General features: G+C 42.6%; 1 protein-coding gene across 1 annotated transcript in view; it reads right to left on the bottom strand.

Moving 5' to 3' along the window:
- Window positions 1-18,795, bottom strand: part of LOC128655651 (oocyte zinc finger protein XlCOF6.1-like) — a 76,761-nt gene that overhangs the window by 8,905 nt on the left and 49,061 nt on the right. The window contains exons 4-5 of the mRNA XM_053709240.1: window positions 13,456-13,539; window positions 9,522-9,629 (exon numbers count right to left, since the gene is read on the bottom strand). Of these exons, the coding sequence (XP_053565215.1) occupies window positions 9,522-9,629; window positions 13,456-13,539 (192 nt within the window). The remainder of the gene's footprint in view (window positions 1-9,521; window positions 9,630-13,455; window positions 13,540-18,795) is intronic.

The raw sequence follows: 18,795 nt of genomic DNA, 5'->3' as shown, positions 1-18,795 counted from the left end.
GAGCTGGAGGTGCAGGGCGATGGATTTCAGTTGGTGGAGCTCTTCCAACTGATGATGATGGTACAGATGTCGGGATGGACCGATAGTCCCAATGGCCGCTGGTGTGCATCCACTCAGCCTGCTGGTATAATCCTGTAGTGGCATGATATTCTTGTGGGGGGGTAAATACATCTACCCTTCGGGGCTGGCGTGGCTCCCCCTCCAAGCCAAAGGAATATTCCTCCGGCCAGGGCTCCTGCCAGGTATCCTCCTGTAATGCAGGCGGCATGATATTGGGATTCTCTATTGAGGCAGTCCAAGCCATGTCATGCCTGGCATACTCCTGCTGTATTATCTGGACCGGTGGTTGAGGTGGACATATAGTTTGATCCGGTGTTGGGGGATTCATGGGCGTAGGCACCCTGGTGACTGGAGGTTCTGTGGAGGAGTCAAATGATGAGAGGGATTAGTACAGTCAGATATCTATCCATGTGGGCATACAATGTACATGCTAGGGCCTATCCACATTCTCAAGTCAAACTCTATAACATGCATGTGCACATTGAGATTTGTGATATGAGGGTTTTTAATATGCAAAGTATACATGTATGTGTTTCATACAATAGTTCTGTGTACATGTCAGTGATGGAGAAAATGTGTTCTTTAAGTGACACTATGGTTGTGATGACTATGGTGTCCATTTACTGAAAAGTCTACATGTGGCTTGTGGCCTGTGTTACTCTGAGACATGTTAGTATTTCACTATTCTACCTCATATCATGATTTTCAATGTGTTAAGTAGCATTAAATGGACATGCAACCCATATTTATTATTTCATGATTCAGCTAGCCAAGCATGGAATTTAAAAAAAACTTGTAATTTACTTCCATTAGCTAATATGCTTCATTATCTTGATATTTTTAGCTGAAATGCATTTCTAGATAGGCTCAGAAGCTGCTGATTGGTGGCTGCACATCAATGCCTCGTGTGATTGCCTCACCCATGTGCATTGATATTTAATAAACTAAGATTATGAAAATAATAATGAAAAATAGATAATAGAAGTAAATTGGGATGTTGTTTAAAACTGTATTCTCTATCTGAATAATGAAATAAACTTCTTTGTGTTTCATGTCCCTTTAATGTTAAATCTGATTGTATATTTTGTTGTTAGTAAGCAAAATACCATGATCCTCATTGTGTACATGAATGTGTGACAATATAGGATGTTATAACTCAAATACATATAATACTAGTGTGTGGGATGTTACTCACCAGCATGCTGTGCTGATGTTGCAGTCCCTGAGTCACGAGCCCCTGGAAGTCCACGGACTGCTGTGAGGCTCAGGGACCTACGAATGAGCTCCTGCCACTCATTGTATTCCGCCTCATAGTGAGGCCCACCTCCTGTTGCCCTCTGGGACATTGCTTCCTGGCCCATCTTCTCCTTGACTCTCCTCTTGCAATCATTCCACCTCTTCTTTAGGCCATCCACATTCCTCCTCTGTTGGGACACACCATTGACGGCCTCCACCACCTTCTGCCAAGCATCTTTACGCCTACGGGCAACTCCTTTGCCCTTCTCTTGTCCAAAGAGGGCATTATGGTTCTCCAGGACAGCCTGGACTAGAGCGAGGTTTTCTGCAAAACTGAAATTCGGACACCTCATACGCTCCTCGTCCTGGGCTGCCTGGCTCCTTGCCTGGGATGTCCCTGGTGTGGGTTCCTCCCTATCCTCTCCCTCCTCCCCCCTTCTATCCCCATGTGCACCCTCTATCCCTCTTCTAAGTGTGCCTGGCCTTGGGGCAACCCCACTCCCATCCTCCCTTCTGGCTCTCCCTCTCCCCACTCCGCTCACTCCCTGACGGGGACCCTGCTGCTCCTCCTGTCCATAATCCTCTCCCTGCGACTCCCCTTCCCTCCTCCCCCCAGCCCTAGCTCTCCCTGACATCCTCACACTACACACACTCACACTCACTCCCACTTCAATCACACACAATCACAACCAGACACTCAGCCTTTCAAACTGTAAAAGATAAATAAAAAGTGTTGGGTGTTATCAAAAAAAAGTGTTGTGTATTTTGTATATGTGTGTATGCAAAATGTGTGCAATATGAAAAAAAGTGTAAGTAAATGTACTGGCTTAACAATCCAACAATCCGACCTAACTAACTTAATGAAATGCTCCTTTCTCACTACTCTTACCACTAATCTCTCTACTCGCTGTAGTGTGCTGTAGCTCCAAGAACCAACCAAACACACTAAAGAAATGGCGGCTGCGCAGGTGTTTAAGTATGATTTTTGAATCTCGTCATTACGTGGCGCATCTCTTAGAACTGGCGTTATTTTTTACGAGTCGTAAGCTAATTTGCATAAAACTACACTTTATTGAGACTTTACGTGAACAAAATACAGGCGCAAGTACTTGCGACGACTAAAAGGTGTATTTGCGCACATTTTGCCTGCTCGTCGGTTTTTCTGACTTACGCCAGTTTAGCATCTGACGGCGCTGAATATTGGATAGCTCGAGTTGCGAGCTGAAACTGCGGGCGACGCGGGTTACCTCGCTTGCGCCGAAAACTACGATCTATATCGGATCGCGCCCTTGATGAGGATCTATCTGATACAGAAGATCCTTCCTCAGACATTGACAAATCTACTTATTTATTTAAAATAGAGTATATGTGTTCTTTATTAAAAGAAGTGTTAATTACTTTGGATATTGAGGTAACCAGTCCTCTTGACGTTAAGTCTAATAAACGTTTAAATGCTGTTTTTAAACCTCCTGTGGTTTCTCCTGTGGTTTTTTCCTATTCCTGAGGCTATTTCTGATATGATTTCTAAGGAATGGAATAAGCCAGGTACTTCTTTTATTCCTTCTTCAAGGTTTAAAAAATTGTATCCTTTACTAGCAAATTCTATAGAGTTTTGGGGAAAAATCCCCAAAGTTGATGGGGCTATTTCTACTCTTGCTAAACGTACCACTATTCCTATGGAAGATAGTACTTCCTTTAAGGATCCTTTAGATAGGAAGCTTGAATCTTATTTAAGGAAAGCCTATTTATAATCAGGTCATCTTCTCAGACCTGCAATTTCTTTGGCTGATGTTGCGGCTGCATCAACTTTCTGGTTGGAGAATTTAGCGCAACAAGAATTAGATTCTGACATATCTAGCATTATTCGCTTACGGCAATATGCTAATCATTTTATTTGTGATGCCATTTTTGATATTATCAAAATAAATGTTAGCTCCATGTCTTTAGCTATATTAGCTAGAAGAGCTTTGTGGCTCAAATCTTGGAATGCTGATATGACATCTAAATCTATATTACTATCTCTTTCTTTCCAAGGTAATAATTTATTTGGTTCTCAGTTGGATTCTGTTATTTCAACTGTTACTGGGGGAAAGGGAGTTTTTCTGCCACAGGATAAAAAAACCTAAGGGTAAATCTAAGGCTTCTAACCGTTTTCGTTCCTTTCGTCAAAATAAGGAACAAAAACTCAATCCTTCCCCCAAGGAATTGGAAGCCTTCCTCAAATTGGAATAAATCCAAGCCATTTAAGAAACCAAAGTCAGCCCCTAAGTCCGCATGAAGGTGCGGCTCTCATTCCAGCTCAGCTGGTAGGGGGCAGATTAAGGTTTTTCAAGGATATTTGGATAAATTCTGTTGAAAATCAATGGATTCAGAGCATTGTCTCTCAAGGATATCGAATAGGATTCAGAGTAAGACCTCCTGTGAGAAGATTTTCTCTCTCACGTATCCCAGCAAATCCAGTAAAAGCTCAGGCTTTCCTGAAGTGTGTTTCAGACCTGGAGTCTTCAGGGGTAATCATGCCAGTTCCTTTTCAGGAACTAGGTTTGGGGTTTTATTCAAATCTATTCATTGTCCCAAAGAAGGAAAATTTATTCAGACCAGTTCTGGATCTGAAAATTTTGAATCGTTATGTAAGAGTGCCAACTTTCAAGATGGTGACTATAAGGACTATTCTACCTTTTGTTCAGCGAGGACATTATATGTCCACAATAGACTTGCAGGATGCATACCTTCATATTCTGATTCATCCAGAACATTTTGAGTTCCTGAGATTCTCTTTTCTAGACAAGCATTACCAATTTGTTGCTCTTCCATTTGGCCTAGCAACAGCTCCAAGAATATTTTCAAAGGTTCTAGGTGCCCTACTCTCTGTAATAAGAGAACAGGGTATTGCGGTGTTTCCTTATTTGGACGATATCTTGGTACTAGCTCAGTCTTTACGTTCTGCAGAATCTCACACGGAAACATGGTTGGAGGATCAATTTACCAAAAGTTTCTTGATTCCTCAGACAAGGGTCACCTTTTTAGGCTTCCAGATAGATTCAGTGTCCATGACTCTGTCTCTAACAAACAAGAGACGTTTAAAATTGGTTGCAGCCTGCCGGCACCTTCAGTCTCAGTCATTCCCTTCAGTGGCTATGTGCATGGAAGTTTTAGGTCTCATGACTGCAGCATCGGATGCGATCCCCTTCGCTCGTTTTCACATGAGGGATTATACAAAGATATCACAATTAATATCCTGCAGAGTAAATGAAGCAGACGCAGTTGAAGAACACGGCGTCGCTTGAGCGGGCATTAAAGGCTGTGACGCTTGGGGAGAAAGTTGCGGCATACCCTGAATCTCATCATTCTGAGAGCAATCCTTAGACATATCTTTATTAAAGAAAATCTGCTCTTTACACTGTAAGGCCCTCTCAATGCATGAGGGACAAAACGTAACCGGGGGTTCCACAATGGCATCTAAACACATAGGACATGTACTGTGTTCAAGATCATCCATGTTAACAGTAAGGAAAAACAGAATTTATGCTTACCTGATAAATTACTTTCTCTTGCAGTGTATCCAGTCCACGGATTCATCCTTTACTTGTGGGATATTCTCATTCCCTACAGGAAGTAGCAAAGAGAGCACACAGCAAAGCTGTCCATATAGCTCCCCCTCTAGCTCCACCCCCCAGTCATTCGACCAAAGGTTAGGAAGAAAAAAGGAGAAACCATAGGGTGCAGTGGTGACTGTAGTTTAAACAAAAAATTTTTTACCTGACTTAAATGCCAGGGCGGGCCGTGGACTGGATACACTGCAAGAGAAAGTAATTTATCAGGTAAGCATAAATTCTGTTTTCTCTTGCAAGGTGTATCCAGTCCACGGATTCATCCTTTACTTGTGGGATACCAATACCAAAGCTTTAGGACACGGATGAAGGGAGGGAACAAGACAGGTACCTTAAACGGAAGGCACCACTGCTTGCAAAACCTTTCTCCCAAAAATAGCCTCCGAAGAAGCAAAAGTATTGAATTTGTAAAATTTGGAAAAAGTATGCAGTGAAGACCAAGTCGCTGCCTTACAAATCTGTTCAACAGAAGCCTCATTTTTGAAAGCCCATGTGGAAGCCACTGCTCTGGTAGAATGAGCAGTAATTCTTTCAGGAGGCTGCTGGCCAGTAGTCTCATAGGCCAAACGGATGATGCTTTTCAGCCAAAAGGAAAGAGGTAGCAGTCGCTTTCTGACCTCTCCTCTTACCAGAATAGATAACAAACAAGGAAGATGTTTGTCTAAAATCCTTAGTTGCTTGTAAATAGAACTTTAAAGCACGAACTACATCAAGATTGTGTAATAGACGTTCCTTTTTCGAAGATGGATTAGGACACAGAGAAGGAACAACTATTTCCTGGTTAATATTCTTGTTAGAAACAACTTTAGGAAGAAAACCAGGCTTGGTACGCTAAACTACCTTATCTGCGTGGAACACCAGGTAAGGTGAATCACACTGTAAGGCAGATAATTCTGAAACTCTTCGAGCAGAAGAGATAGCTATCAAAAACAAAACTTTCCAAGATAACAACTTAATGTCTATGGAATGTAAAGGTTCAACCGGAACCCCTTGAAGAACTGAAAGAACTAGATTCAAACTCCATGGCGGAGCCACAGGTTTATAGACAGGCTTGATTCTGACTAAAGCCTGAGCAAACGCTTTTCTAACACCACATTCACTTTACACTCCCGAGAGAGACCCTAGTGCTTAGAGCCAGCAAAGAGAATGACTGGGGGGTGGAGCTAGAGGGGGAGCTATATGGACAGCTTTGCTGTGTGCTCTCTTTGCTACTTCCTGTAGGGAATGGGAATATCCCACAAGTAAAGGATGAATCCGTGGACTGGATACACCTTGCAAGAGAAAGCTAGCTTGGTCGTGTCTCCGGTAACTATGATAATCAGCTAAACGTATATACAAAAAAATGTGTGCACTGTGTCTTTAAGAATAAACTGTCTCAGTTTTTACAGATCGGTACTGAATTTAATAAAAATGGAATTGCGGTATAAGTTTTTATCCCACACTCAACCTGTTAAAAGAATATCCACTGGCACACCAGAATTAACAGTCTCCTCGCTGCAGCTCTGCTGCGGCTCCTACCTGACTCCACTGACCAAAACTATCCTCTAAAACGGCGTGCCGAAGATCGCTTGTATATACTAGCCACAAGCGGACTTAGGAGCCGTAAGGAAATGCTGCCGACCGGATACCCTCAGCAAAACTAACTGTGCCGCTGAAGCGCGCAAATACTAGGCCCCGCCCTTCGTGGGCGTACACAACACACCCTGGGAAAAAAACAAGTTGAAGCACCGCCATACACCGGAGTCCGATAGAGAGTATTTTATCTCCCTCCGACTCCGGCATTACTCCCAGCGTCAGCCATATTCCATAAGTCACAAAACAACATAATTAGTGAATCGCCCGTTGCATCAGAGCAACTGAACCCAAGACAGCTCCCAGCGCTTCTTGTCCAATGCCAGAATGAGTTGGGGAAAGTTCAATATGTCGGTATCCCATTTTCAATAAAAATGATAACCCACACCTGTTAAAAGGGGAAGCCCTTGCCCGAGCCCATAACCCTTAACAGAAAAGGCAGAGTACAGTCAGTTCTGAGATATGCTGCAGAGCCCCAGAAATAAAAGACTGCACTTACCTCCATGCTGAGGAACAGCATGATAATCTCACAGTGTCAAGAGGTCCACTCTTCCTCCTGAGGTCCTGTGAAGGCAGAAGGGTCTTAGTTAGTAGTCTCTAAGACCATACACAGAAGAGCAGCACAAGCATGGGAGGCGCAGTGAAGCTAAAACTCCACCAGTTCCCATAGCCTAAAAGGCTATCACTCCAGAGGCTGCCCTATAGTAAAATAGTACACTTTGGAACCATTTAAAAATAAAAAACTCTTGATTGAAGAATCCAAACTAACACCTCACTGTAATGATTTCCCCAGTCTCTTCGTAAACATCGGAACTCTGACCCACCTCCATTCAGCTGCTCTCAGCTCAGCCCCTGTAGCTTATCCTGCACTGAATAGAGGTGGGTCAGAGTTGCGATGTTTGCCAAGAGACTGAGGAAATCATTCTCGGCATAACATTGGATGTCTGACAGCAGCATTTAGTACAGGGCAAACTGTACTAAATGCTGCTGTCAGATTTATCCGCCTCCTCTGCTGCTTATAAAAAACATGGCAGCCTCCACAGCAACATGTGTGTGGAGGCTGCCATGTTGCCAAGCGTCTGAGCTTGCTCTGAAAAGTCCCAGCTTTTCCAGCACACTGGAAGCGCTGGGACTTACGTCATCAGAGCGCTAAAAAACGCCAGGCATCTCACTTGCAAGTGTGAGAAAAACGCTCCAAGCGAGTCCCAGTTCGCTTGGAGCGCTGCCCGAACGCGCCCTATGAATTGGAATAGAACCAAGAAATTTGTTATCAATCAAAGGGCAACGTGCAACTCCACATACGTAGTATACCAACTGGCATGTGTATGTGGGATGATTTACATCGGACGCACGAAAAGGAAAATAAAAAGAAGGGTATATGAACACTTAACCAATATTCAGAATGGGCTTGAAGGGCATAGTGTATCTAACCACTGTAAAACCAAACATCTTTGTAACAGTACTGGCATTAGGTTTAAGATGTTGGAGACCATAAGTTGTAAAACTAGTAATTGTCTTTTATATCTAAGGAAAGCTGAAACCAAGTGGATACATTTATTAGAGAGTCTAAAACCTAAAAGTCTTAATATAGACATAGATTTGCAAGCATTTATGGTGTAATACAGGAGGTATATAAATATTAGGAGATATACAGGTGAGCAACAGTTGTCTTTTCTACCTCTAACGGTAGGAATCCTGCACTAAAGTTTAGGAGTAGTTATTAAATATGGATTTTAGATAATTTTCTAGGTGGTCCTACAAATACATAATATATCTTATTGATTTGATTTTTAAGTATTCTTTGTTCTTTTTAGTCTTTTTTATCTGCTTGTCTATGTTTAAATATGTGATAGCGCTACAGCTAGTAACTTTGTATATAACCGAAATGATAGAGGGACATTTTAATTGAGTAAAAAAGCTTTTTTTTAAAGTAACGTTTTTTAAGTAATGTTTATCGATTACATTGTGTTGTTTTACATATCTATTTTAACATGTGGTATTAATAGGTATTTGTATGTGCATTAGATACATTGTATATGTTCTTAATATTGCAAGTATGAAGTTTTTTTTATACACTGTCGTTACTATGACAAGGGCAGTCATTTGACACAGACCAATCGTATTAGAGCCCGGTAAATTTAAAGTCCTATAGTAGATGGAAGAATCATTCACTTCCTATTGAAAAAGTTTACCCGTGAGTAAACGAAATGCGTTCAGAGGTTTGGTGATTTCCTGAAGGACAGTGTACTATTGTCGGGGCTGGAAGCCCATTCTTTTGTCCGGTAGTCCTGTCCGATGTTGAAGAGTTATTGCTACTAGCACTCCTTTGATGAATGACCGTATACCGTAAGCAGGACCGGACCATCAGCAAGATACAATTGATAATATGGGCACATTTTATCTTGGCATTTTGTAAGTGTGAATTTGTATAGTCAGGGCTCTGACTGAAATAAAGCCGATACAGTTAATCGTGGTTGCGCGTGTGGTTTTCTTTTCCAGTGTTCGTTTGAGAGGATCTGACTGCAATCAAGATCCTATAGCCAGCGGTACCAGAACGATTTGAGGAAACAAATGCAAAATACTCATTATATGAACAGCCGGAGTATTGAGCTTAGTTTATCATTATAAACATTTCACCAGTATAACGATTGACTGAAACATTCAATATCAACAAATGACAATAAGGTGATATATTCCATTTTTTATATTGTGGAAATTCGAAATCAGGCACAGGACATTTTATGTTCTACAGGTTATGAGTTATTTTGAATTTTCTAGTACATATCGAATTGTAATATAATTATAATTAATTCTATTTTTATCTAGTATAATAGCATTGAATTTTGTTTTATATTAGACTAATATTTCCTTATATCTCTCATTTTGGTTGGTTACACTAGGCTATTTTTTTCTTCTGATCTTCCGTGCAGTTGCGCTGCTAGTTGTAAATATAGAATCTCTGTATCCCCTAATAAAACCCTCCCTGTGCCTAGTGGGGAAGGTGATCTGTATCCCTCAGACACATCACACACGTGCACTCACCTGTACTGATATTGTCACTGATTTCCTGCTTCACAGCTTCCAGCTGACTCTTTACATAAAGATCATTTGTTTGTTCAGCATTAAGTGTAACTTCAGTCTTAACATCACCTGCATAGATCATATAACTAGGGTCAAATTTTAGCTTTTTAGCTCTACACAAGAAAATTGGAATGTGTGAATGTCACACATGTACACTCACCTGTGTTATGCATCCCTCAGACACAGCACCCACGTATACTCAAAAAAACAAGAGATGATCCTTGATGGTGGCAATAGTAGAAAACACCTTTATTGGTATCCCTCAAACATATCACACATGTACACTCACCTGTGCCCTGTATCCCTCAGACACATCACACATGTACACTCACCTGTGCCCTGTATCCCTCAGACACATCACACATGTACACTCACCTGTGCCCTGTATCCCTCAAACACATCACACATGTACACTCACCTGTGCCCTGTATCCCTCAAACACATCACACATGTACACTCACCTGTGCCCTGTATCCCTCAGACACATCACACATGTACACTCACCTGTGCCCTGTATCCCTCAGACACATCACATATGTACACTCACCTGTGCCCTGTATCCCTCAGACACATCACACACGTACACTCACCTGTGCCCTGTATCCCTCAGACACATCACACATGTACACTCACCTGTGCCCTGTATCCCTCAGACACATCACACATGTACACTCACCTGTGCCCTGTATCCCTCAGACACATCACATATGTACACTCACCTGTGCCCTGTATCCCTCAGACACATCACACACGTACACTCACCTGTGCCCTGTATCCCTCAGACACATCACACATGTACACTCACCTGTGCCCTGTATCCTCAGACACATCACACATGTACACTCACCTGTGCCCTGTATCCCTCAGACACATCACACATGTACACTCACCTGTGCCTTGTATCCCTCATACACATCACACATGTACACTCACCTGTGCCCTGTATCCCTCAGACACATCACACACGTACACTCACCTGTGCCCTGTATCCTCAGACACATCACACACATACACTCACCTGTACCCTGTATCCCTCAGACACATCACACACGTACACTCACCTGTGCCCTGTATCCCTCAGACACATCACACATGTACACTCACCTGTGCCCTGTATCCTCAGACACATCACACATGTACACTCACCTGTGCCCTGTATCCTCAGACACATCACACATGTACACTCACCTGTGCCCTGTATCCTCAGACACATCACACATGTACACTCACCTGTACCCTGCATCCCTCAGACACATCACACACATACACTCACCTGTACCCTGCATCCCTCAGACACATCACACACGTACACTCACTTGTACCCTGCATCCCTCGGACACATCACACACGTACACTCACCTGTGCCCTGTATCCCTCAGGCACATCACACAAGTACACTCACCTGTGCCCTGTATCCCTCAAACACATCACACATGTACACTCACCTGTGCCCTGTATCCCTCAAACACATCACACATGTACACTCACCTGTGCCCTGTATCCCTCAAACACATCACACATGTACACTCACCTGTGCCCTGTATCCCTCAAACACATCACACATGTACACTCACCTGTGCCCTGTATCCCTCAGACACATCACACATGTACACTCACCTGTGCCCTGTATCCCTCAGACACATCACACATGTACACTCACCTGTGCCCTGTATCCCTCAGACACATCACATATGTACACTCACCTGTGCCCTGTATCCCTCAGACACATCACACACGTACACTCACCTGTGCCCTGTATCCCTCAGACACATCACACATGTACACTCACCTGTGCCCTGTATCCTCAGACACATCACACATGTACACTCACCTGTGCCCTGTATCCCTCAGACACATCACACATGTACACTCACCTGTGCCCTGTATCCCTCAGACACATCACACATGTACACTCACCTGTGCCCTGTATCCCTCAGACACATCACACATGTACACTCACCTGTGCCCTGTATCCCTCAGACACATCACACACGTACACTCACCTGTGCCCTGTATCCCTCAGACACATCACACATGTACACTCACCTGTGCCCTGTATCCCTCAGACACATCACACACGTACACTCACCTGTGCCCTGTATCCTCAGACACATCACACACATACACTCACCTGTACCCTGTATCCCTCAGACACATCACACACGTACACTCACCTGTGCCCTGTATCCCTCAGACACATCACACATGTACACTCACCTGTGCCCTGTATCCTCAGACACATCACACATGTACACTCACCTGTGCCCTGTATCCTCAGACACATCACACATGTACACTCACCTGTGCCCTGTATCCTCAGACACATCACACATGTACACTCACCTGTACCCTGCATCCCTCAGACACATCACACACATACACTCACCTGTACCCTGCATCCCTCAGACACATCACACACATACACTCACCTGTACCCTGCATCCCTCAGACACATCACACACGTACACTCACTTGTACCCTGCATCCCTCGGACACATCACACACGTACACTCACCTGTGCCCTGTATCCCTCAGGCACATCACACAAGTACACTCACCTGTACCCTGTATCCCTCAGACACATCACACACGTACACTCACCTGTACCCTGCATCCCTCAGACACATCATACATGCACACTCGCCTGTGCCCTGTATCCCTCAGGCACATCACACACGTACACTCACCTGTACCCTGCATCCCTCGGACACATCACACACGTACACTCACCTGTACCCTGCATCCCTCGGACACATCACACACGTACACTCACCTGTGCCCTGTATCCCTCAGGCACATCACACAAGTACACTCACCTGTACCCTGTATCCCTCAGACACACCATACATGCACACTCACCTGTGCCCTGTATCCCTCAGACACATCATACATGCACACTCACCTGTGCCCTGTATCCCTCAGGCACATCACACACGTACACTCACCTGTGCCCTGTATCCCTCAGACACATCACACATGTACACTCACCTGTACCCTGTATCCCTCAGACACATCACACACGTACACTCACCTGTGCCCTGTATCCCTCAGACACATCACACATGTACACTCACCTGTACCCTGTATCCCTCAGACACATCATACATGCACACTCACCTGTTCCCTGTATCCCTCAGGCACATCACACATGTTCACTCACCTGTACCCTGAATCCCTCAGACACATCATACATGCACACTCACCTGTGCCTTGTATCCCTCAGGCACATCACACACGTACACTCACCTGTGCCCTGTATCCCTCAGACACATCACACATGTACACTCACCTGTGCCCTGTATCCCTCAGACACATCACACATGTACACTCACCTGTGCCCTGTATCCCTCAGACACATCACACATGTACACTCACCTGTGCCCTGTATCCCTCAGACACGTCACACATGTACACTCACCTGTGCCCTGTATCCCTCAGACACATCACACATGTACACTCACCTGTGCCCTGTATCCCTCAGACACATCACACATGTACACTCACCTGTGCCCTGTATCCCTCAGACACATCACACATGTACACTCACCTGTGCCCTGTATCCCTCAGACACGTCACACATGTACACTCACCTGTACCCTGTATCCCTCAGACACATCACATACGTACAACGCGTATTATGCTTCCTTCAGACACATAACACATACAATAACCAAGGCCCTGCATCACTTATATAACACATGTACACTCACATGCATGATTAGACACATCACATACGTACACTCACATGTGCCTTGAGTCTCTCAGACATGTCGCAAACACACTCACTTTTTCCCTGTTATAAAGATAATCATATTATTGCTCCTGCTCTAAATGTCCCATATGTGCACAAACTTGTACTCTATGACCCTAAGGAACATCACATGCATACACTTACCAATGCTAACATTTTTCCATATTTCCTGCTCTGCAGCTTCTGGTAAATTTCTTAGCCACCGATCTTCTGTTTGTTCATATTTACCTGGAGTAAAAAACAAAAGAATCACTATTTACAGTTTCTATAGAGTCTTCTTAAAAATTAGATTAAGATAAAATTTGAAATATGTGATTTATAGTAAATAAACTTGAGCCTATATCACTAGTAGTCACATGTGGAAGAAACAATCCATGTAATGACATTAACATATTAGTAAATACAACCCGTGTCATGCAGTAACGTGAGTTAGCTGGGATTCAGTTACTTTATTAGCTTCAAATACAGCCTCACTGTAACCAATCAGAATTCCTATGTGACACGTATTGCAGGGTTTTCAAAATAAAAACATAAATTATGCTTACCTGATGATTTTCTTTTCTTTTGATGGAAAGAGTCCACAGCTGCATTCATTACTTTTGGTGCCCTATTTGTTTCAATAGTAAATCCTAGCGTTTGTAAAATGCTAGGATTTACTTTCACTTTAATGACGCACTCTTAATTTTATCTAGTGGTACTGCTATTTCTGGGAGCGCCGTTAAGAGATTGCTTTTTATCTGTAAGACAGGGCTTTGTTTTGTTGGTGGTTTTGCTAGATGCAGTTAATTGATGTCCAGTCAGGCCAAGAACCTCGGAGAACCGAGGGGGGTAGCATTTCCTGTAATGAGCCGCCGCTCCAGGCCTTATATGTCCGTTCTGAAGTTCAGATATCAAAAATACAGCTACAAGTTTAGTGGTTAACTCCGTGGGAAGCCAAAGGATGGTTTCCGAGATAATGCAAATATATTGGCTGTGAGAAGGTGCCTATTTTTGGCGGTTTCAAGGCTAATCAGTCAGAGATCTGAGAATACGACCACTCAGGATCGCAGCTTGGACACGCCTCCCTACAAAAAGCCCTTTTTCAAGGGCTATTGGTAGTTTGTTCTTAGATTAGGCGGTGTTTTTATTTTGGGGAGCTTTTTTTTTATTTTCATAGGGATTAGGTTGTTTTTTTTTTATCTTGGATAATGTGGTTTATAATTTTCTGTAATGTTAGCCTTTTTTATTTTGTGTAATTTTAGATTAATGTAATCTGAGGCCTAGATTTAGAGTTGGGCGGTAGCCGTCAAAACCAGCGTTAGAGGCTGCTAACGCTGGTTTTTACCGCCCTCTGGTATTTGGAGCCAGTCATTAAAGGGTCTAACGCTCACTTTCCAGCCCCGACTTTTCCATACCGCAGATCCCCTTACGTCAATTGCGTATCCTATCTTTTCAATGGGATCTTTCTAACGCTGGTATTTAGAGTCGTGGCTGAAGTGAGCGTTAGAAATCTAACGACAAAACTCCAGCCGCAGAAAAAAGTCAGTAGTTAAGAGCTTTCTGGGCTAACGCCGGTTTATAAAGCTCTTAACTACTGTGCTCTAAAGTACACTAACACCCATAAACTACCTATGTACCCCTAAACCGAGGTCCCCCCACATCGCCGCCACTATATTTAAATTTTTTAACCCCTAATCTGCCGCTCCGTACACCGCTGCCAACTACGTTATCCCTATGTACCCCTAATCTGCTGCACCTAACACCGCCGACCCCTATATTATATTTATTAACCCCTAATCTGCCCCCCACAACGTCGCCGCCAGCTACCTACAATAATTAACCCCTAATCTGCCGACCGGAGCTCACCGCTAGTATAATAAATGTATTAACCCCTAATCCGCCTCACTCCCGCCTCAATAACCCTATAATAAATAGTATTAACCCCTAATCTGCCCTCCCTAACATCGCCGACAGCTAACTTCAAGTATTAACCCCTAATCTGCCGATCGGAGCTCACCGCTACTCTAATAAATTGTTTAACCCCTTAAGCTAATTCTAACCCTAACACTAACACCCCCCTAAATTAAATATAATTTCTTTCATGTAATTAGCAAGAGTCCATGAGCTAGTGACGTATGGGATATACATTCCTACCAGGAGGGGCAAAGTTTCCCAAACCTCAAAATGCCTATAAATACACCCCTCACCACACCCACAAATCAGTTTTACAAACTTTGCCTCCCATGGAGGTTGTGAAGTAAGTTTGTGCTAGATTCTACGTTGATATGCGCTTCGCAGCAGGCTGGAGCCCGGTTTTCCTCTCAGTGTGCAGTGAATGTCAGAGGGATGTGAAGAGAGTATTGCCTATTTGAATTCAATGATCTCCTTCTACGGGGTCTATTTCATAGGTTCTCTGTTATCGGTCGTAGAGATTCATCTCTTACCTCCCTTTTCAGATCGACGATATACTCTTATGTACCATTACCTCTACTGATTCTCGTTTCAGTACTGGTTTGGCTTTCTACTACATGTAGATGAGTGTCCTGGGGTAAGTAAGTTATTTTGTGACACTCTAAGCTATGGTTGGGCACTTTTATATAAAGTTCTAAATATATGTGTTTAAACATTTATTTGCCTTGATTCAGGATGTTCAACGTTCCTTATTTCAGACAGTCAGTTTCATATTTGGGATAATGCATATGAATAAACCAATTTTTCTTACCTTAAAATTTGACTTTTTTCCTGTGGGCTGTTAGGCTCTCGGGGGCTGAAAATGCTTCATTTTATTGCGTCATTCTTGGTGCGGACTTTTTTGGCGTAAAAATTTTCTTTGTCATTTCCGGCGTCATACTTGTCGCCAGAAGTTGCGTCATTTTTTTGACGTTTTTGCGCCAAAAGTGTCGGCGTTACCGGATGTGGCGTCATTTTTGGCGCTAAAAGCATTTAGGCGCCAATTAATGTGGGCGTCTTTTTTGGCGCTAAAAAATATGGGCGTCATTATTGTCTCCACAATATTTAAGTCTCATTGTTTATTTGCTTCTGGTTGCTAGAAGCTGGTTCATTGGCATTTTTTCCCATTCCTGAAACTGTCACTTAAGGAATTTGATCAATTTTGCTTTATATGTTGTTTTTTCTATTACATATTGCAAGATGTCTCAGATTGACCCTGAATCAGAAGCTACTTCTGGAAAATCGCTGCCTGATGCTGGATCTACCAAAGTTAAGTGTATTTGTTGTAAACTTGTGGTAACTGTTTCTCCGGCTGTTGTTTGTGATGAATGTCATGACAAACTTTCTAATGCAGATAATATTTCCTTTAGTAATGTTACATTACCTGTTGCTGTTCCATCAACATCTAATATTCAGGGTGTTCCCGTTAACATAAGATATTTTGTTTCTAAATCTATTAAGAAGGCTATGTCTGTTATTCCTCCTTCCAGTAAACGTAAAAGGTCTTTTAAAACTTCTCATGTTTCAGATGACTTTTTAAACGAACATCATCATTCTGATTCTGTTTCTGATACTGATTTTTCTGGTTCAGAAGATTCTGTTTCAGAGATTGATACTGATAAATCTTCTTATTTATTTAAAATGGAATTTATTCGTTCTTTACTTAAAGAAGTCTTAATTGCATTAGAAGTAGAGGAATCTGGTCCTCTTGATACTAAATCTAAATGTTTGAATACGGTTTTTAAACCGCCTGTAGTTATTCCGGAGGTTTTTCCCGTCCCTGATGCTATTTCTGAAGTAATTTCCAGGGAATGGAATAATCTGGGTAATTCATTTACTCCTTCTAAACGGTTTAAGCAATTATATCCTGTGCCATCTGACAGATTAGAGTTTTGGGACAAAATCCCTAAGGTTGATGGGGCTATCTCTACTCTTGCTAAACGTACTACTATTCCTACGGCAGATAGTACTTTCTTTAAGGATCCTTTAGATAGTAAAATTGAATCCGTTCTAAGAAAAGCTTACTTATGTTCAGGTAATCTTCTTAGACCTGCTATATCTTTGGCAGATGTTGCTGCAGCTTCAACTTTCTGGTTAGAAGCTTTAGCACAACAAGTAACAGATCATAATACTCATAGCATTGTTAATCTTCTTCAACATGCTAATAACTTTATTTGTGATGCCATCTTTGATATCATTAGGGTTGATGTCAGGTATATGTCTTTAGCTATTTTAGCTAGAAGAGCTTTATGGCTTAAAACTTGGAATGCTGATATGTCTTCTAAGTCAACTTTGCTTTCCCTTTCTTTCCAGGGTAATAAATTGTTTGGTTCACAGTTGGATTCTATTATTTCAACTGTTACTGGGGGGAAAGGAACTTTTTTACCACAGGATAAAAAATCTAAAGGTAAATTTAGGTCCGCTAATCGTTTTCGTTCCTTTCGTCATAATAAGGAACAAAAGCCTGATCCCTCCCCTACAGGAACGGTATCAGTTTGGAAACCATCTCCAGTCTGGAATAAATCCAAGCCCTTTAGAAAGCCAAAGCCAGCTCCCAAGTCCACATGAAGGTGCGGCCCTCATTCCAGCCCAGTTGGTAGGGGGCAGATTATGTTTTTTCAAAGAAATTTGGATCAATTCGATTCACAATCTTTGGATTCAGAACATTGTTTCACAAGGGTACAGAATAGGCTTCAAGATAATGCCTCCTGCAAGAAGATTTTTTCTTTCCCGTGTCCCAATAAATCCAGTGAAGGCTCAAGCATTTCTGAAATGTGTTTCAGATCTAGAGTTGGCTGGAGTAATTGTGCCAGTTCCAGTTCTGGAACAGGGGCTGGGGTTTTACTCAAATCTCTTCATTGTACCAAAGAAGGAGAATTCCTTCAGACCAGTTCTGGATTTAAAAATATTGAATCGTTATGTAAGGATACCAACATTCAAAATGGTAACTATAAGGACTATTATGCCTTTTGTTCAGCAAGGGCATTATATGTCCACAATAGATTTACAAGATGCATATCTGCATATTCCGATTCATCCAGATCACTATCAGTTTCTGAGATTCTCTTTCCTAGACAAGCATTACCAGTTTGTGGCTCTGCCGTTTGGCCTAGCAACAGCTCCAAGGATTTTTACAAAGGTTCTCGGTGCCCTTCTATCTGTAATCAGAGAACAGGGTATTGTGGTATTTCCTTATTTGGACGATATCTTGGTACTTGCTCAGTCTTCACTTTTAGCAGAATCTCATACGAATCAACTTGTATCGTTTCTTCGAGAACATGGTTGGAGGATCAATTTACCAAAGAGTTCGTTGATTCCTCAGACAAGGGTAACCTTTTTAGGTTTCCAGATAGATTCAGTGTCCATGACTCTGTTGCTGACAGACAAAAGACGTCTGAAATTGGTTTCAGCTTGTCGAAACCTTCAGTCTCAATCATTCCCTTCGGTAGCCTTATGCATGGAAATTCTAGGTCTTATGACTGCTGCATCGGAGGCGATCCCCTTTGCTCGTTTTCACATGCGACCTCTTCAGCTCTGTATGCTGAACCAGTGGTG

The sequence above is a fragment of the Bombina bombina genome, chromosome 4 (genome assembly GCF_027579735.1).
Source record: "Bombina bombina isolate aBomBom1 chromosome 4, aBomBom1.pri, whole genome shotgun sequence".
NCBI classification, from domain to species: Eukaryota; Metazoa; Chordata; class Amphibia; order Anura; family Bombinatoridae; genus Bombina; species Bombina bombina.
Note: the sequence above shows the minus strand (reverse complement) of the source record. Positions and strands in the feature narration are given on the sequence as shown.